Source organism: Protopterus annectens, chromosome 8.part1, assembly GCF_019279795.1.
Source record: "Protopterus annectens isolate FY-2018-M chromosome 8.part1, PAN1.0, whole genome shotgun sequence".
Classification (NCBI taxonomy): domain Eukaryota; kingdom Metazoa; phylum Chordata; order Ceratodontiformes; family Protopteridae; genus Protopterus; species Protopterus annectens.
In genome coordinates this window covers 446,423,716-446,445,689 of record NC_056742.1, presented here as the reverse complement: position 1 = coordinate 446,445,689, position 21,974 = coordinate 446,423,716, and the positions used below count along the sequence as shown (strand labels likewise).

Sequence of the window (21,974 nt, the reverse complement as noted above, 5' to 3'; positions counted from 1 at the left end):
CAAGTGGAGTCCCACAGGGCTCAGTCCTTGGCCCTCTATTGTTCGGCATCTACTTCTCAGAAGTACAGGCAAACATAGGTGGACTATGGCTGACAAAGTTTGCGGATGACTGCAAACTGGGTGCCATAGTGGATAATACATCGGACACAGACATCCTTCAGAGGCGTCTCACGGAAACTGATAGCTGGTGCCAGAGCCATGGCCTGAAGTTAAACGCAAAAGTGTATAGTCATACCCTTCGGGAAAAACAAGGTAACCCCAAGCTACCATATAGGTGGCAACCCACTAAGCACAGAAGAGGTTATCAGGGACCTGGGGACCCAGGTTGACAGTGGCCTCTCGTTTGACACTCACGTTGCTAAAGTGGTTCGAAAGACCTACTACATTGCCCACCTGATCATGAAGGGATTCACATCCAGATCAAGTGAGGTCATTGTTCCCCTGTACTCTTCACTTATCAGACCAATGATCGAGTACAATGCCTCATTCGGGATGTATCTCACCCGACACCTGCAGCAATTGGAGAGACCCCAAAAGTTCCTCACCAAAAGGATAAAGGGACTCCAAAACCTGTCATATGCTGCCAGACTGAAGAAACTCCAACTCTATTCAGTTGCATACCGTCTGCTCAGAGGTGACCTGTGCCTGACATACAAGGCCATGACCAACCCGGAATTAATGGACATGCTCCACCTCAAAAAATCCAAATCCACCAAAACCACTAGAGCAAGAGACTTAAACCTTAGCACGGATATAAATAGGACGTGCTGGAGGGATAGATTTATCACCCAGAGACTCCCCATGCTGTGGAATAAAATCCCAGTCCATGTGAGGCAGAGCACCTCGCTGGCTCTGTTCAAGAGAAATCTTGACTGGTGGATGGGAGATCGTAGGTTTACCCTGGGAATCATCTCTGTGTCACTACTGGACAGAGGCACAACAAACTAATGGGCACAGTATTTCTAACATAAGGGACGGCGTAAGCCACATAACTTTGGGCTAGGCTTATAAATGCCCTAGGGCAGTTAGCCTAGTATAAACCTATGAACCTATAAATGAACCAGAGAACTTCTTGCTGTGAGCTGACAATGCAATCCACTCTGCCATAGTGCTGCCCATAATAGAGTCTATCCATTGGCATATAAATACATACAAACATGCATGATACAGGCAATACCATGTCAAAAGAAAAAAAAGGAATGCGCAAGCAAATGTCACTTATAGATATCACTAGCACTACAGCTGTTACACTGGCAGCAGTCATACAGTGACCCTTTGTTCACAGTTCCTTGTGTACTGCTGTAATTAGCATATCATCTGAATATTAACCCCACCAATGACTCACTACACAGTATTTTCTGAATATGAAGAAGTAGGACATGTTCAGTGCTAAGGAATTTGGTGCTGATGTAGGACATATTCAGTGCTAGGGAATGTGGTGCTGATGTAGGACATGTTCAGTGCTAGGGAATGTGGTGCTGATGTCAACTCTTTTAAAAGGAGACAGGCAGCATATGGTGCAATACAAGGATCCAGGTGTAGGACATGTTCAGTGCTAGGGAATATGGTGCTGATGTCAACTCTTTTAAAATGAGACAGGCAGTATATGGTGCTATACAAGGACCCAGGCATAGGACAATGTTCATTGCTAGGGAATATGGTGCTGATGTCAACTCTTTTAAAATGGGACAGGCAGCATATGGTCATATACATGGATCCAGGCGTAGGACATGTTCAATGCTAGGGAATGTGGTACTGATGTCAACTCTTTTAAAATGGGACAGGCAGTATATGGTGCTATACAAGGACCCAGGGGTAGGACATGTTCAGTGCTAGGGAATGTGGTGCTGATGTCAACTCTTTTAAAATGGGACAGGCAGTATATGGTGCTATACAAGGACCCAGGCGTAGGACATGTTCAGTGCTAGGGAATGTGGTGCTGATGTCAACTCTTTTAAAATGGGACAGGCAGCATATGGAGCTATACAAGGACCCAGGCGTAGGACGTGTTTAGTGCTAGGGAATGTAGTGCTGATGAAGGACATGTTCAGAGCTAGGGAATGTAGTGCTGATGAAGGACATGTTCAGTGCTAGGGAATGTGGTGCTGATGTCAACTCTTTTAAAATGGGACAGGCAGCATATGGTGCTATACACGGACCCAGGCGTAGGACATGTTCAGTGTTAGGGAATGTAGTGCTGATGTTGGACATGTTCAGTGCTAGGGAATGTGGTGCTGATGTCGACTCTTTTAAAATGGGACTGGTAGTATATGGTGCTATACAAGGACCCAGGCATAGGAATTGTTCAATGCTAAGGAATGTGGTGCTGATGTCAACTCTTTTAAAATGGGACAGGCAGCATATGGTGCTATACAAGAACCTAGGCGTAGGGCATGTTCAGTGCTAGGGAATGTGGTGCTGATGTCAACTCTTTTAAAATGGGACAGGCAGCATATGGTGCTATACAAGGACCCAGGCATAGGACATGTTCAGTGCTAGGGAATGTGGTGCTAATGTCAACTCTTTTAAAATGGGACATGCAGTATATGGTGCTATACAAGGACCCAGGTGTATGACATGTTCAGTGCTAGGGAATGTGGTGCTGATGTCAACTCTTTTAATATGAGACAGGCAGCATATGGTGCTATACAAGGACCCAGGTGTAGGACATGTTCAGTGCTGGGGAATGTGGTGCTGATGTCAACTCTTTTAATATGGGACAGGCAGCATATGGTGCTGTACGAGGACCCAGGCATAGGACATGTTCAGTGCTAGGGAATGTGGTGCTGATGTGGGACATGTTCAGTGCTAGGGAATGTGGTGCTGATGTCAACTCTTTTAAAATGGGACAGGAAGCATATGATGCTATACAAGGACCCAGGCATAGGACATGTTCAATGCTAGGGAATGTGGTGCTGATGTCAACTCTTTTAAAATGGGACAGGCAGCATATGGTGCTATACAAGGACCCAGATGTAGGACATGTTCAGTGCTAGGGAATGTGGTGCTGATGTCAACTCTTTTAAAATGAGACAGGAAGCATATGGTGCTATACAAGGACCCAGGCATAGGACATGTTCAGTGCTAGGGAATGTGGTGCTGATGTCAACTCTTTTAAAATGGAATATGCAGTATATGGTGATATACAAGGACTCAGGCGTAGGACATGTTCAGTGCTAGGGAATGTGGTGCTGATGTCAACTCTTTTAAAATGGGACAGGCAGCATATGGTGCTATACAAGGACCCAGGCATAGGACATGTTCAATGCTAGGCAATGTGGTGCTGATGTCACCTCTTTTAAAATGGGACAGGCAGCATATGGTGCTATACAAGGACCCAGCCGTAGGACATGTTCAATGCTAGGGAATGTGGCACTAATGTCAACTCTTTTAAAATGGAACAGGCAGTATATGGTGCTATACAAGGACCCAGGCATAGGACATGTTCAGTGCTAGGGAATGTGGTGCTGATGTCAACTCTTTTAAAATGGGACAGGCAGTATATGGTGCTATACAAAGACCCAGGTGTAGGACATGTTCAGTGCTAGGGAATGTGGTGCTGATGTCAACACTTTTAAAATGGGACAGGCAGCATATGGTGCTATACAAGGACCCAGGCGTAGGACATGTTCAATGCTAGGGAATGTAGTGTTGATGTCAACTCTTTTAAAATGGGACAGGCAGCATATGGTGCTATACAAGGACCCAGGCTAGCATTTACCATACATATCTCTATATATCTATCACTCTCTCTCTCTCTCTCTCTCTCTCTCTCGCTATATATATATATATATATATATATATATATATATATATATATATATATATGTGTGTGTGTGTGTGTGTGTGTGTGTGTGTGTGCAATATGGAATACCAACCATGGTAGGGCTTGCCACATGGTGGGGGTGTAGGACAGTTACAGCTTTGGAAGATATATACACAAGTATGTACTCATATACACAAACACTCATACACACTCACACACAAATACACACACACACACACACACACACACACACACACACACACACACACACACACACACACACACACACACACACACACACACACACACACACACTTACTGATACAATATGTCAAAACATACAATAAAAATGCATAGCTTCACTAAAATACAACTTTTATTAATGTATGCCTAAAATAAAACTAGTGTTTTGTCAAATAGTCTTCAAGATTCTGTGGGAGGTTGGCATAATGGTTAAGATATCTACTTTACAGACACAATGTGCAGGGTTTGAGTCCCAGATGGGGTAATTGGATAGGCTTACAATGGCCCACAAGGACAGTCAGCATGGTACTAATCTATGAACCTAAGATTATTAAAAAGAATTCTAGAAAATGCCACCTTATTTATCCCATTTGCAAAAAAAAGACTGACTGATGAGACATTGTTTTTGAAAACTGTATATTTCTACAAAAAATAAAAACGCACAATAAATGTTTTAATTGTAACTCATTTTTAATCCCCCTAGGATTTAAACTTTTATAAAGTCATAGTTTTATAGGTACTTACTAGGCGATTGATCTGTGAGGCTCTTCCAGAAGCCTAGGCTTACATTCTCATGGTAGTTTTTAATGCTTATATTGTGTATACAAATAACCCAGAGATGGACCAAACAAGAATTTGTGGGGCATTTACTTGTTTTGTCCATCCATGAGGGACAGGAGAACTAAACCAGGAATGTATGGTTACCCATCCATTCATCGAAATCACATTTGAATTGAGTAAGACTTTATTTGGAGTGGAAGACTATTCTATAGAACGGTATTCTCCATGATAAATACATATCCCTCTGACATATTCTATTTATTTTGCAAATGAGATTAAAATCCCTTCGGCTGGTGTTTATGATACCATTGGACTTGCAAAAAGTAAAATGATAGAATAGCTGGGCATCGCTAAATTTAAAAATACTTTGTCAATTATTTTATGTAAGTGGATGTTTCAAAGGGAACTCAAGGATACTGAAAATTTTGTTGTACAGAGACATTATTATGCAATGAAACTGTTTAAAATAAGTAGTCCCATTTTACAGTAAATCTTCAGTTAACAGATAATAACCAACATGATGTGTCAAATGTAAACATGTAGTGTTATAAATGTGAGAAACAGTCGCACAGCCAGAGTTTGTACTAGTGAAAACTGTAACTAGTGAGAAGCATGCTAGGAAAGGCAAGGGTATGAATGTTATAAATTGCTTTCAAGAATAGCTGTTACTGCAGAGTTTTGTAAAATAAATTAAGTGTAATGTTTTAATTGCTAGCAGGGAGACACAGGCAGTATGGGCAAACCTATAAAGGTACAGTACATGGGTCTATACTACTTCATCGAACCATCTCTTAAATGACCGGCATTTCATCAAAAATGCCATTCGTTGAAGTCCCCTCATGTGTGGGGGGGTGATCTGTCCCCCACACCTACTGCTAATTAATTATACCAACTCCAAGAATGCACTACAGTGAGGAAAGGGAAATTTTCCAGGTCCTCACTGTGCTACGATCTCAGTAAGAACAGTTTGCCGAACAGCATGTTTGATGTAATTGCACTGAAAATGCCATCCAATTAACTAAATTTTTGATGAACTGATAGGGACCCTGAGTACATATGTAAAAAGAATATCCTTATTAAAAATCAGTGAAAGTAATTTGTATTCGTGAAGATAAGACACAGTAACCTAGTACTCATGTCAAAATACAAACTTTGTTACAAAAGTAGTACATCCTGTTGATGTACTTTCCTATTTAACATACTAAATGATAATAGGGAAGAGTTTTTTTCTACCTTTAAGATTTGGAGAGGAAATGAGAGGGTAATCCATTTGAATGGATCGAACTGATTTAGCAGTGTGTAGAAGAGAAATGGTAAGTCAGTAAGCTTACACATACACCTCTGTGTAACTTGCAAAAAAAGGAGGGATCCACCACCAAGCATGGTCGTAAGAGTTCATCAGTCTAACAAAGATGAAGGAATGGTGTTACAAAGCTCTAAATGTACAAGGATTTGGCTAAATATACAGTGTGAAGAAGAGCCTACACCATTTAAAGAGATGTGTCTACATATACCTGTGGCAGAGAAACCTGCAAGAGTAAAGTTAAAGAAGGGACGTGTACACTAACATACTGCAGCCTGAAAGTGTTGCAAAGCAGAGAACAGAAGGGATTAATTGAACTGACTGCTCACTGCACAATGGTATTCTGAAAAAAAATGAAGTTAGGAAGTATGAAAATGTACAGCCAGAGAAGATGTCTAAATTTTCTGTTAAGATGAAATAGAAAACCTACAAAGATGAAACATTTTAAGCAGGATCTAAGTGTTGGGAGGAAAAATGTAGAAAGAAATAGGCCTTGTGGAGTGTTATAAACCCACTTCCTTCACTATTAATACAGAAAAAATTTTACTAGTCTCAATCACTGCTACTTAGGAAAATGACTACACATCACCACAAATTACTCTTTATTCATTGAGGAAGTGGACTCAATCTATCTTCAAAGGTTAAACATTCACATTTAAAAGTGGATCACCAAAACTAACAAACATTAGGCCAAGTGTGTACAGCAAAACAAAGTCTGAGTTGTCAAACTCCAGTCATACCTCTTCCCATTGTTCTTGTATTCTTCCCATCTATGAACTAATCAAATATCTTCTCTTCTTAACAAGTCTGAACAGTCTTACAATAGCATTGATCGAGTTACTTCAGTATACAGTAGTCAACGTCACCATTCCCATTTACTTTAGAAGCTTTGTTGTTTTGAATTCAACTGTCCCCTTACTTCTATTGGCATATGTCTGGCACAAAAATTACTATGCAGTTTTAACTACACACCTCTAAGTAGTACAGTCACCTGAATAGGTCTCCCTTAGATGTTTAGACAATGTATATTTCACCAGTTTCATTCAACCACAGCAGCAATTGACACAGTGGTAAAGTTCTCCCAGAAACATAAACATGAAGCACAAATTAAAATCCCTCCTACCAACTCACCTTCACAATAGCTGGATATACAACTGTGGCTTCCATAAAAATGCTGTCAGATAGCAAGTCCAAAAATGGAACCCAAGAGTCAGCTGCATTTTCCGTCTGAAACAGCTGAATTCTGACCTTTTGATAATCTGTTATACAATTGAATGACTGAATGATGTACTTTATTTCTCCTGTTTAACCTGATTTTGTTCCATGTGAATTCAAACCTGTTGTTAGTCTGTTAGGATACTCAGTAATATATGTTATTTCACTTGTTAACTTGCCTTATTAATTTTTTTTGCATGTTATTTTCCAGGAAAAGCAAAGAAAATGGAAATTCATGGCTGGAAATTGTTGGCTAACATGAGACTTTCAATACATCCATGATGCAAGAGGACATGTCAGGAGCAATATTCAGTCAGAACCATACAGTGGGGACAACACTTCGGCAACTGGCATCAAAGATGCAAGTCCCAGAATCAGATTTGCAAATCTCAGGAATGGACAACTTTCACAAATTGGTGCAGATGCCCCTTTCAGTCCCGTAGAAACAATTACTTTTAGAGCAATTGTCAGTGGACTTAGAGGCAAGATTGCAAAAGGCAGTGGTAGCATGTGCTGTCCTTTGTGTTTCAGATGCAGCCTTTACAACATTTAATCCTTCTTTACATGATCTTGTGGAAGTTAAATTTAGAAATGTATCCAAGGGCTTGGATGCATTCATGTTAGATGCCATTTCTTCTTTGAAAGCTCATACCAAGACGTTGCAGCTTGTTTGTTTTCTTTAATCAAGTGAATGCCTCCAAAGTTGTATACAACATAAACATGGTTGCTATAATCCACCCTTAATATATGTTAGTGAAATCTTTTTGAAATCATGGCAGACGTATATTAGAGATAGTTTAAACATTGCCAAAAACATAGATATAACTTAAAGTCAAGAACAGTGCACTCACAAAAGTATGTTATAATAACAAGCTGTGAATAATAAATGCAGATAAAGGAAATAACCTTATTTTAATTGATTATAGCATATACAAAAGTAAGATGTGAGAGTTCTTATCTAAAATTGAGGCTTGCATAGACATGGAATTTATAATGATCTGGATTCTTTTATCACATATAACAAGGACAGAGGATTTTGTTTTCAAGTAGACTGCTGACATTTTTAGGATATGTCTCCATAGACTTCATTGTTATCTAGCATACCAAACGTGTACAAAAACTTAACTAATCCTCCTGTTTGTACAACAGTAATTGCAGATCTTTTATGAAGTCTGGAATATAGTCACTATTTATTAAGTGTATATGCATTAAGAACAGTAGGTAGAAGTAATATTTCTTTTTTGTTAGACTCTGATGATGATGTCATTAATAAATTAAAAATTGTCAACATTGAATGATGTTTTAACAGTAAGAGATGTGAGCAGCCATTGTACTTCCATTCTATATGATTTATGTTGATACTGGGTAAAGGAAAATGTGTGTAGTAAAACTGTTAACTCTTAAATAGATGCAGAACAGTTTTTTCCAAAAGTCTGAAGGCATGGCCTCCTTGCTATGCCAGCTTGTGCATGGCGCATCAGGAGGGTCTAAATGTTTATGCAACTGATGTTATCAAATACTATAAATATTCTTACACTTTTATTGATACCTTTTTTTATTTGATCTGGTAATGAAGGTGATTTATTAACTTTTGTTAATGTATTGAATACATCTATCTGTGATGCCCTTGCACTGGCCCAGTAATCAAGGAACCTCAGTCCTCACCACTGGCAACAGTAGGGGGCCATACACACACTGGGAGGATGACAAGTACACACACAGTAAAGTGCAATTTCCCTTAGAAGCACACAGAGATCACAGTCAGTCTGGGGCTGGTTTCTCCCTCTATCTCCAGCTCCCCAATAAGACTCTCCACTGTCACAGATTTAGAGTTCAGTCCTTAGCCAGGGTTCCAAGCCAAGGCCTTGCAACACTCCCTCTGTCCAGCCAGTGCTTCAAGTCCCTCCCCAAGTAGCTGACCCCCACACACACACTTTGAGGTATGATTTATACATGCAAACCTGGTAAGGCTGGCACAGGTTTACTAGCTATGCCCCCTTCTGCCCAGACTATAAGGTAGTTATCACTGCCACCAGAACCCCTAATCAGCTACTTTAAGGCCCATAACAAAGGGTGGCCAATCTTCCTGTGTAATGTTACTATTAATCCAAATGGTAGTCTGACCAAGAGCAAGGCTATTTTAGGAGTGGCCTGTGCAGTGTCACCAAATAGATATGCAAGTACTCTAAAAGCTTAAATATCTCTAAACAGACCATCCACAATTAAAAGGTTTAAATATATTTAATAATAAATAATAAAAGAACAAGACAATACTCAGTAAGTAATCAGTTATATCAGAGTTAAAAACACAGCAAATATTTAAAACAACATTGCAGGACAATCTCAAATAAATAAAGAAAACATCCAAGCTACACTTTACTATATTCCTATCTGAATCTGAAAGTGTTACTATGCCCTAAAAACTTACTTACAGCAAGGCAAGTGCAGAAGGTGATTATGAGTGGATGTTGTTGTCAGGTCAAAAGACAGATACAAAATGCACAGTCTCTCTCTGAGAGAGTTATTAAATTAATATCAACTATTATTGCTGGGTTAACTTGGATGACATCACTTTTTGTCACCTGACTTTAGTTCCCAAGCTAAACCCCACTGAAGCATTTGGCATCTCCCTGTGAAAATGCATAGAAAAAGGCTTTTGATCAGAGCTATGCAGCTGTTGGAGGTCATAAAGCAATAAAACACTTCCACATCTCAGTCCTAGTAGTTATCTCTCTTTCAAGGCAACACAGAGAGTCCCCTAGTGTAAATATCCCATCTCCTTTTGACTGAAACATTTCTGTTCTATTCCAATAAGGCATGCTGTGGTTTAATTTTAGCTCAGTACTTTACACACACTTCTGTATAAATTATATCAATATTCACAATGACAGAATTATTTACAAAATTCCAGATAGCTGGGCTGGCAGTATTACCTTTTGTCACACTATCAAAATCTTATATATGAACTCTGACTACAGCCGTCATAGACTAGTATTTTATATTTAGTTACTAATAAGGCTGATAGCTCCAGGTGTCTAATTACTGTGATTCACAGGAAAGATATGTCTAGTAACACATATTTAAAACATATTTAAGATTTGTGAGTATGGAGTAAGCATCCTTATTGTTTAAAAAGAATATTGTTAAGGGGCAACTAATAAGAACATGCCATTTAATAACAGATGATGATGTTTTTAGAACTGAAGTTGAAACACTTTCAGCTAAATATCAAACCAGTGATTAGCTCTCTAATCATCTGGAGGAAGTGAAAAACAAGTTCATAATCCAAAGGAATTTGGCATGCAGACTGTTTGTTTTTGATGAGGTAGATCATCAAAAGAATCCAGCCAATGAGGAGACATGTGATATGAGTTTCCTCGTATATATATATATATATATATATATATATATATATATATATATATATGCGTTCACTTCAAAATCCTGAAAGCTCAAAATCCTGAATCTCAAAATCCTGAACTCAAAATCCTGAAAGCTCAAAATACTGAAACCTCATAATACTGAATCTCATAATATCGAAAAACATACAGGACACCAACACTGACTGTATTGCAGCTACATACACTACTATCTATTCACTTACCTTAACCCAGACCCTAACCCTAAGGTCCGTCACTATTGCACACTCACCTCACCCGCACCCTAACCCTAACTCACTTAGCCCGCCCTTAACCCCAAATTCTGTCACTATCGCACACTCACTCGTGCCCTAACCCTAACTCACTTAACCCGCCCCTAACCCTAATGACAGTCACAATCGCACACTTAACTGAACCGAATGTCCACACAATCACACATCAGTGTTGGTGTCCTGTATGTTTTTCGGTATTATGAGATTCAGTATTATGAGTTTACGGTATTTTGAGCTTTCAGGATTTTGAGTTCAGGATTTTGAGATTCAGGATTTTGAGCTTTCAGGATTTTGAAGTGAACCCATATATATATATATATATATATATATATATATATATATATATATATATATATATATATATATATATACATATATATATAGTTTGTTGAAGTCAGAGTTAGTGCTACTTTTGCATGCAGCAAATGTAAACAGTGTATGCATGACTTCTATTTTACTTTATTTTTCTATTTTCCTTATCAAGTCTGATGTCAACATGCATGTGCACACGAAAATAATTTATCTAATTTCCTTAAATATATAAAAAACTTGACCTTGATGTAGAAGGAGACTGCACCCACTCCCCTTACCTAAATAACTACACTCTAACTTTGCACAGAATTGGAGAAAGGGGGAAATCAGACATATCACAATAAGAATGTCTACGGTGACTTCACACCTGATGACACAATAGAAATCTCTATAAATTCAATGCTAAATCACAATGTTTATACTATGAGAGCACAAAAAATATTATGAGGCACCTATCATCTCCAATAATGTTATACATTCTTACTGGTTGCATTTCTTGTTCAATCCTTTATATTAAGTACACTTGAGAACATTCAGTAGAAGAATATTTGAACTTATACAATGACCCCCGATTAATATTCAAAAACGTGCACACTGATTGATCAGCGTGCACGTTGTAAATCAGAGTTATAGTAATGGAAAACGGTCCGGTCGCCCAGACTTTTTCTATTGCTATAATTCTTTTTTTACAGCAATGGAGAACACAAGATCTCTGTTGCTAAACACTGTCTCGCTATGTTAAACTCCTTTAACATAGCGAGACAGCTTTAAAAAAAGCAACGGAGATTTTGTTTTCTCCGTTGCTTTTTTCAAAATGGTCTTGCTATGTTAAATGGGTTTAACATAGTGAGACAGCTTTAAAAAAAGCAAAGGAGATTCTACGTTGCTTTTTTTAAATCTGACTCGCTATGTTAAACCCATTTAACATAGCGAAGCAGTTTGTAAAAAGCAACGGAGATCTTGCTTTCTCCGATGCTTTTGCCCACAGCTCTAATGTACTGCGTAGGCATACACATGTGCAGTACATCAGAACTGCCACAGAATACCAGACAGCTGCAGAAGGGCAGCAAGGAGGCATTATACAATGTCATTATTTAAGAAAAGTAATTATTTTTTTTCTTAAATAATGTCATTGTATAATAGCAATATCCCACCTCTGGGTGTGGCTAATGCTGGATTTACCCACAGTTGGCTTTGTTTGGCCACTTGGGCTTCGCCCTCATGACCAAACCACACCAACAGTGGGTAAATCCAGCATTACCCACACCCAGGCGTGGGTTATTGCTATAATACTTAATGCCATTTTAAAGAAAGGCATGAAACATACTCTCTACAACCATTCTTTAAATTTTGCAAATTTTGAGAGGTTTTTATTTTCTGTTTTAGAATGCTGTCCCTGGTGCACATGAGGCGATCAAGACAATGTTTTAGAATGCTGTCCCTGGTGCACATGGGGCGATCAAGACATTGTTTTAGAATGCTGTCCCTGGTGCACATGGGGCAATCAAGACATTGTTTTAGAATGCTGTCCCTGGTGCACATGGAGTGATCAAGACATTGTTTTAGAATGCTGTCCCTGGTGCACATGGGGTGATCAAGACATTGTTTTAGAATGCTGTCCCTGGTGCACATGGAGCGATCAAGACATTGTTTTAGAATGCTGTCCCTGGTGCACATGGAGCGATCAAGACATTGTTTTAGAATGCTGTCCCTGATGCACATGGGGTGATCAAGACATTGTTTTAGAATGCTGTCCTTGGTGCACATGGAGCGATCAAGACATTGTTTTAGAATGCTGTCCCTGGTGCACATGGGGCAATCAAGACATTGTTTTAGAATGCTGTCCCTGGTGCACATGGGGCAATCAAGACATTGTTTTAGAATGCTGTCCCTGGTGCACATGGGGCGATCAAGACATTGTTTTAGAATGCTGTCCCTGGTGCACATGGGGCGATCAAGACATTGTTTTAGAATGCTGTCCCTGGTGCACATGGAGTGATCAAGACATTGTTTTAGAATGCTGTCCCTGGTGCACATGGGGCGATCAAGACATTGTTTTAGAATGCTGTCCCTGGTGCACATGGAGCGATCAAGACATTGTTTTACAATGCTGTCCCTGGTGCACATGGGGCAATCAAGACATTGTTTTAGAATGCTGTCCCTGATGCACATGGGGCGATCAAGACATTGTTTTAGAATGCTGTCCCTGGTGCACATGGGGCGATCAAGACATTGTTTTAGAATGCTGTCCCTGGTGCACATGGGGCGATCAAGACATTGTTTTAGAATGCTGTCCCTGGTGCACATGGGGTGATCAAGACATTGTTTTAGAATGCTGTCCCTGATGCACATGGGGCGATCAAGACATTGTTTTAGAATGCTGTCCCTGGTGCACATGGGGCGATCAAGACATTGTTTTAGAATGCTGCCCCTGGTGCACATGGGGCGATCAAGACATTGTTTTAGAATGCTGTCCCTGGTGCACATGGGGCGATCAAGACATTGTTTTAGAATGCTGTCCCTGGTGCACATGGGGCGATCAAGACATTGCTTTAGAATGCTGTCCCTGGTGCACATGGGGCGATCAAGACATTGTTTTAGAATGCTGTCCCTGGTGCACATGGAGCGATCAAGACATTGTTTTAGAATGCTGTCCCTGGTGCACATGGAGCGATCAAGGCATTGTTTTAGAATGCTGTCCCTGGTGCACATGGAGCGATCAAGACATTGTTTTAGAATGCTGTCCCTGGTGCACATGGGGCGATCAAGACATTGTTTTAGAATGCTGTCCCTGGTGCACATGGGGCAATCAAGACATTGTTTTAGAATGCTGTTCCTGGTGCACATGGGGCGATCAAGACATTGTTTTAGAATGCTGTCCCTGGTGCACATGGAGCGATCAAGACATTGTTTTAGAATGCTGTCCCTGGTGCACATGGGGCGATCAAGACATTGTTTTAGAATGCTGTCCCTGATGCACATGGGGTGATCAAGACATTGTTTTAGAATGCTGTCCTTGGTGCACATGGAGCGATCAAGACATTGTTTTAGAATGCTGTCCCTGGTGCACATGGAGCGATCAAGACATTGTTTTAGAATGCTGTCCCTGGTGCACATGGGGTGATCAAGACATTGTTTTAGAATGCTGTCCCTGGTGCACATGGAGTGATCAAGACATTGTTTTAGAATGCTGTCCCTGGTGCACATGGAGCGATCAAGACATTGTTTTAGAATGCTGTCCCTGGTGCACATGGAGTGATCAAGACATTGTTTTAGATGGCTGTCCCTGGTGCACATGGAGCGATCAAGACATGGCTTTAGGCTACAAGGAATAAAGTTAGCAAATGTTGCTCACCTCCTCCTTTCCTTCAGAATTTAAATACTATGTTCATTTTAAAGCTTTAGTAAAGACGCATAATTTAATGTAACTTTTCCTTGATTTTACTAATCTAAGTGTGTTTTTTTTAACTTGTTCACTAATGAACCCACATTTAAAAGGTTGCTTGTGTAGTATCTTTTATGTTGCTTCATTCATTTCAATATACATCAACATGTCCCGATGCCTTCAGCAACTAAATAGGCTTTGCTAATTTAAGTTCTGCAATTGCCGTGTTTATATTGCAGTGCACATTGCATAACAGAAACAGTGTTTATGGTGATATTTTTCCAAAATATAAGAGATAAGAGGGTCATCTTCAAATATGTAAGATTAACTGTTGTCATAATTTACATACAATTCAGTACAAAAAGCCTGATATACCAAAGAGACAGTGGTATAAACTGAAGGGACACAAGCTAGTAGCACTAAGGAATATTTTTTTCATCTATGACCAGTACTCACTTTATTTCCATTATAGTGTACACAAACTGGGGTACAAAGCAAAAAAATCTAAAAGTATATCTGGAATGGCACTGGGGAGAATATGGGAAAATATTGCAAATAAACGGGTCCATCTGCAGCCAAAGCAGTACGTCCAGGCACAGCTACCAACAAGAATGTCATAAATGGAAGAGTTAAATGATTTGTATGTGGAAATCCAATATCAGCAACATGTTCTATGATTTGTACATGGGACTCCCATGTCAGCAACATGTTATATGATTTATATGCGGAAATCCCATAAGAACAACATGTCTGGCATGAGAGTAGTTGAAGCTATATAATATTTTCTCTCTACTGGTATCTTCTTTGTGGAATATCTTTTAAAATGTATAGAATGTTTGGCAGCATCAACTCATCTTGGACCAAAACATAAACAAACATTTTATTAAATAAATGTATAAATATGCATGTCAGAGTAACAGCATTTAATAGAAATAGCAAAAATTATAAACAACATAGTTTATTTCTGTTGATCTAAACCTCCTTCTGCATGGTGCTTTACCAGTCTGGAACTTGATAAATTAGTAAACATACATCCAGCTCTCTCATCTGCATCCTTTTCAACCTGTCTTTCAAGACCCAAATCTAGACTACCTGAAACTGTAATATATTTATTTGCGAAACCATAGAATACTGTATACCTGGCTTCATATACCATGAGACAGGAAGACACTTCCTTCTATGTGCTTCAAGAACATGTGTGTAAAGTATGTTTGGGCAGATTATTAAAGGAATTTGATATGCTGAAAGACAACAAAATCCATTGCATTTTAAGAATAAAGCAAATCTGTTTTCTTTTTTTTTTTTTTGAAAAAGTAGAGTGACTTAATGTGGCAGATGACTCCCCTACATCAGAGGTTTTAAGCACAGCCTCCTGGGTGACTCTTCTACATCAAAGGTTTGAGGCACAGCCTCCTGGGTGTCACCTAGGTGGTTTGCCTACTACAGGTTTAGCGCTTTCTCTTGTAATGATGTGGGTAATTCTTGAGAATGCCAGACGGTCTATACTGTACTCTGTAAATATGATATATTCATTATTACACTGATTCTGTTGTTTCTCTTCTTCCACATCCTACATGCGCATCACCATTCCTTCACCTCCTACAGGCTCACCACTATTCCTTCATTCTCACCTTACTCTTACAATATCAAATCCTCATTCTATTTCCTCTAATCCAAGTCCTGCACTATTCAATTCACCCTTCATTTCTAAACCTTTTTACTTCATCTGCTACAGCTACTGTCAAACTCACCTCCTCAGGTTATAATTTATTCACATATTCTATATTTCATCTTTGGCATCACTCTTTTATGTACCTGTCTCACCTCTTTCCTTCTCCCTCACTACCTTTATGCTATAAAACTTTGCTATCCTGATGATGTTTCACTATAAGTCATTTCAAACTTGCTTTGTCCCTAAATTTTTTCTTTTTTTTTTTTTTACTTAAAAATCCCATATGCTATGCATCTACTCATATTCATATATATATATATATATATATATATATATATATATATATATATAGATATAGATATAGATATATATATATATATATATATATATGTATATATATACATATATAAAATATACACACACACACACAAACACACTATGATTGAATTTCAGTGTTAACTAGTAATTGTGTTTTATAATGTATATTTTCCTCTAGACTTGACTGAAAAGGGGCCTTACATGATCCAGGCAGACCATGCCATTTAACAAACAGAAATAAATAAATAATTCACAAATCCCCACTTCTACTTCTGCACAGTGCGTATTTCCATATTACCAGCTATAAGGGGGCTGAAACCGCAGTAACAACCTTCTGTTTCTTAAGGATGATATCAGCCCCTCTTACAAACAGTGTTAAGACAAGTACAGCTTAGAGGAAGGAGCCTACAACATTGTTAATAATTAAATATTGTCACTGCTACTCTTTAGTTCTGTAAGACACTCTGAAGTGATAACGTTCTGTTACATTGTTACAGTTCATGTACAAGGAGAAGTTGCACACTTCACATTGCATGGCCCTGCATTTCTTAACAGTAGTTGAAATACAAATCACTTTACAAAATGTGAAGGTATTTTGCATAAATAAGTCTTATTTTTCAACTTGGATATATTTTTGTGTGTGTTGGGGGCCTCAGGCCCTTGCAAAACTGATAGGTAAGGACAAACTGTGAGTTTGTTAGTAAAATTGAATTAAATGATCAGTTGAATGCAATACTGAGTGTACATTACAAAAAATAACAATCATGCTCTCATCTAGAAAAGCATTCCATACTAGATAAGTCATAATTGAAAGAGCTCATGAAAAACTCTGGTAATTCTTTAAACAGAAGCCATTTTTCTTTCAGTAACGTCATGTATTGAATATAGTACCATAATCTTATCCAAATTAGAGGAACCCTCTAATACAACACCCTCTTTTAATGCACCCAGACATCAGTGCTTTCAGATATAACACCATTCTGTATTAGGGAGAAGATCCCACAGTCTTCAGGTTCAGAGGTAGGTATACTAAAAGATGTTACACACCGAAAATGGAAATTCAATTGGAAAATACGGCATAAATATAGTAGCATTTGTAATAAAGGTAAAATAAATTGCAGATCTCTTCTCACAGCTTTTAGCTGCAGAAGAAGTTCTTTAAGTAGAATGCAAAAAATATTTCTTCAGACGTGCCAGACTGAGCTTCTCAGTATTAAAACTCCAAACTATATGACATAATGTAAATATATGTTAATTTAAAGATTATTTCTTTAGAAATGCAAGACTGAAGTCATCTGTGTTGGCTTAACATTATATAAATACATGCACATTAAAAGATTACGAGAACATTATTAGCATGACAAACTACCTCTGAAAACCGAAAATAAATATGTAGCATTTTCTGATATGTGGGCTGATTGTAAGTATTCTGTGAATGCAGCTGTAGCATTTAAATGGAAACTAGCTTTCTAATGGTGCTTTCCAAACAAGAGCTACATTGAACTGAATTCCCTTTTATTGTCTGAATGAAGTGTTATAAAGGACATTGGTAAATTAAAAGCAGAGAGCATGATATTTACGCACAGAGCTGTCAATGCCTAACGTCAACAACATGATGAAGAAAATAATAGCCCAAAACGTTGATCCTGGAAGGGTAGAAATAGCTTCAGGATAGATGATGAAAACTAAGCCAGCTCCTGAAAGGAAACAAGAAAACATTAGCACTTCTCTTCCATTTAAACATCAGAGGTAAATAATGAAGCAAAAGGGTACACATACTGCATCCTCGTCTACATTTGTATAACAACAACTTCAAAATTAAACAGGAGCTGCTACGATGCTAGGTGAATGCTCCACACAACTTCTCTTTTAGCTAAGTCAGTCTATACCATACAGTGGTTTCAGAACTCAGACATTACATCAAGTTTATAAAGACATGTCCGTTGCTTATCTATGTGTTCTTAACTGAGTTGGAACATTAAATAATTAATTTTGTTTATTCAGAGGTTCCTATGACAGTATTTACCATAAAAATCAGTACAGAATTAGTCTTGGCAAAATAAGAATAGTACAAACGAGATCTTAGCAGTACTGAAAACACAGCAGATATATATATATGCACACACACACACACACACACACACACACAAATATTTATATATATTATATATATATATATATATATATATATATATATATATATATATACACACACACACACACACACACACACACACACACACACACACACACACACACACACACACACACACACTCACATAATTATTTTAAATTTATTTATTTTACATTTGTTAACCGGGAGAGTCCAACTGGATACATGTCCATTTTCAGCAGAGGCCCGGGGAGAAAAGCTCCACATGTACATAGAACTGTAAATGCACAGGCATGCTTATATTGAAGTTTAACAACATTGTAACTTTATTTAATGAAATATTTAAACATTTTGTTTTCAAGAGGTCAAACAAGAAAAAGGATGAAGGATGGTAGCTGAGAAGGCAAATAGTTAGAGATTACATATTAAAAGGGGAACAAAGAGCCTTAGAGTGGCTAGCACACAAGATTCCATCCTTATATTTAAATCTTATTGATTGTTGAGAAGCGTATTAAATCTGGATAGTGAAAAGCTCAGAATATTATTCTTCTCGGCTGTTTCCCCTATATGAATTGTGCTTTGAATGGGGTTAGTCAGGGTTTAAACATGAACCAACAAACAAATAAATGAAGCTTATGGGTTTAAACATGGACATAGCCAATGTGTTTTTAGGCGTTTCTTTAGGGATATTTTGAATTGGGATAAGGAGGATATAGCAGTAAGTTCTGCAGGGAGCAAGTTCCATTTCTTACCAGCAGAGTTGGAGAATAGTGATTCTCCTGCTGAGTTGTTGGCTTTAGCAGTTTGTCCTAGCATTCTGTTGGATGAGCGGAGGGATGTTAAGTTATTGTAGGGGATGATAATATTTATCAGAGTGGGTGTACTGCTAGGTTGGTAGAGGATTTTGTGAATATCTATGAGTTGGTTATGTAGAAGTTGATAGGGTAGTTCTAGCCAGTCTAGTGTTTGATGATTTAGACAGTGATGGGTTATGTAGGCAGAACCTGTGGCAAATCTAGCTATGTTATTGTAGCATCTAGTAAATTTGTTAAGGTTTGACTTGCTTAGGTTTACAAAGATGGGTGAGGTGTAGAGAAGGGTTGACAGGAGATGTGTTTGGGCTATAGCAGCTCTGGCAGATGGGGTTAAGAATTTTTTAACCCTGTATAAAGAGCCTAGTTTTTGTTCACTGTTTTGATAGCTTTGTCTGTGTCGGCATCAAACTTCAGATTGTTGTTGATCATTACCCCTAGTAGTTTAGTACAAGGTTCTGGGGAAATGATGGTGCCATTGTTAGATGAAATGGTAATAAGTGGTGTTGTGACCTTACGGGTAGGGGAGAAAAGTAATAGTTTGATTTTATTTGAGTTCAATAGGAGATGGCGACCAGTGAGCCAGTTCCCTACTTTGTTGAAGGTGATTTGGGATAGGGATTGTAATTCTGTGGGGGTGTTGGCAGAGCAGATTAGGGTGGACTCATCTGCATACTGAATACATGTTGCATCTGGGATAACTTTGGGTAGGTCATTAATGAATATGGAGAATAAGAGGGGGCCTAATATAGACCCTTGGGGTCACCAAAGGTGACTGGTAGAAGGGGGGATAGGGTGTCTTTCCATGGTACAGCTTGTTGCCTGCCATGCAGTTAAGAATGGAACCAGTTACTTACTAGGTTATCTATGCAAAGTGATTTTAGTGTGTCTAGGAGTAGGTGATGATTCACCATATTAAATGCCTTTGACAGGTCTAGAAAGAGAGCCGAGGAGAGCTTGTTGTAATTACGGTTTTGATTTATTGTGTGAGGGAAGGAGAGAAGGGCTGTGGTTGTACTATGGGCAGGTCTAAATCCGTGCTGGGAGGGGGCTAGGAGAGTATTCTGAATTAGGTGGGCTAGAAGATGCTTATGTATGCATTTTTCCATTATTCTGGCTAAGGGAGATAGGATGGCTGTAAGTCTATAGTTTGAGAGTTCAGTGGAGTTTCCCCCTTTGTGAAGTGGAATAATGTGGGAGATTTAACAGATGGAGGGGATGTAGGATTTGAGAATTGTTTGATTGATTAAAATAGAGACAGGAAATGCTATTTCATTAGTGGCTTTTTGGAGAAATTCTGCAGGTAGTAGGTCTGCTGCAAGAGTGGTGGGTTTCAGTTTCTTAAGTAAGGACTTAATAAAAGATGTAGGTATTGGATCAAATTTGAAGGGGAGTCTATTTTCTTGTGTGGGTATGGTAGTACTAGAGGTGTTGGGAGATAGATTATTGGCTAGGGACTGCACTGTTTCTGTAATTAAGGTGTTAAAGGTCTTTGCAACACATTTAGGTGGTAGATGTAGGGTAGCTGAGGGGGTGGAGGTAGGAGTTTATCTGGGCGGAGCAGTTTATTTAAGCCTGACCATAATTTTTGTAGTTGATTTTGGTGCTATTGTTGCAAATTGTAGTAGCTGTTTTTTTTTTTTTGTCTAGCATAATGGAATTCTTTGCATCATTTCTCATTTGTTTATATCTAATGTGGTCTTATCGGGATTTGGTGGATCTCCAGGAGGTCCATGCTATGTTTCTATCAATAAGTTTTTGTCTTGTACAATTGGTTAGCCATGGAGCTATTTTATTTTTGGTTCTGATAGTTTTTTTGGGAGCATGTCTATCTAAGATGGCAAGGAATTTAGAATTGAAGTATGAGACTGCTTCGTCAAGAGGAAGTATTTTAAGATTGGAGCAGTCACATGAATTAAGCTCGATCGGGAAATTAGTCAGGTTAAAGTTCTTAGTATTCCTAATGGTTTTAAAGGTAGTTTATTGAGGGATGTCATTCTTTTTTCTGATTATATAGGTTAGGAAGTGGACACTCATCCTCGAGTAGGATGCGTGATTTATATAACTGGGGTAAATTGTTTATTAATATCCAATCTAGGATACTTTCCTTATCGTTAGGCTTATGAAATGTCTTGACCTGCTTTAGCAAGTGCCTTAATGTTGAGAGTGAATGGCTGAAAAAACAGATTTGCATATATTAAGTCTGATATGGCTATTTCTTGGAATATTCCTCTTTTCCTGAGGTATGGCAATCTCAGGGTTAGTATATATATATATATATATATATATATATATATATATATATATATATATGTATGTCTGGGGGTGTGGGGGAGTGCACCCTGCAAAAAAATAATTTTAAAGAGAAGAACAACGTTCAATACTCATTCTTTTCCTGCATTTTGGTGTTTTTTTGGAATGTTGGCATTCAGCATTGAGTGCTGACATTTCAACTGGCAGACACATCTACAGAAATACATACATAAAAATCCCCTTTTTCCCCATTTTTGCATATGGGGTGTCACTTCAACAATGACAATTGTCTAGGTTCATACGTCAGGATGGTTAGCCTTGCTGAGGTTGTTCTTATATATCACACACTCACACACACACTCACACCTA

General features: G+C 38.4%; 1 protein-coding gene across 2 annotated transcripts in view; it reads right to left on the bottom strand.

Moving 5' to 3' along the window:
- Positions 1-21,974, bottom strand: part of SLC6A2 (solute carrier family 6 member 2) — a 1,697,790-nt gene that overhangs the window by 490,828 nt on the left and 1,184,988 nt on the right. For both annotated transcript variants that reach the window (XM_044082002.1, XM_044082003.1), the window contains exon 9: positions 18,012-18,124. In XM_044082002.1, the coding sequence (XP_043937937.1) occupies positions 18,012-18,124 (113 nt within the window). The remainder of the gene's footprint in view (positions 1-18,011; positions 18,125-21,974) is intronic.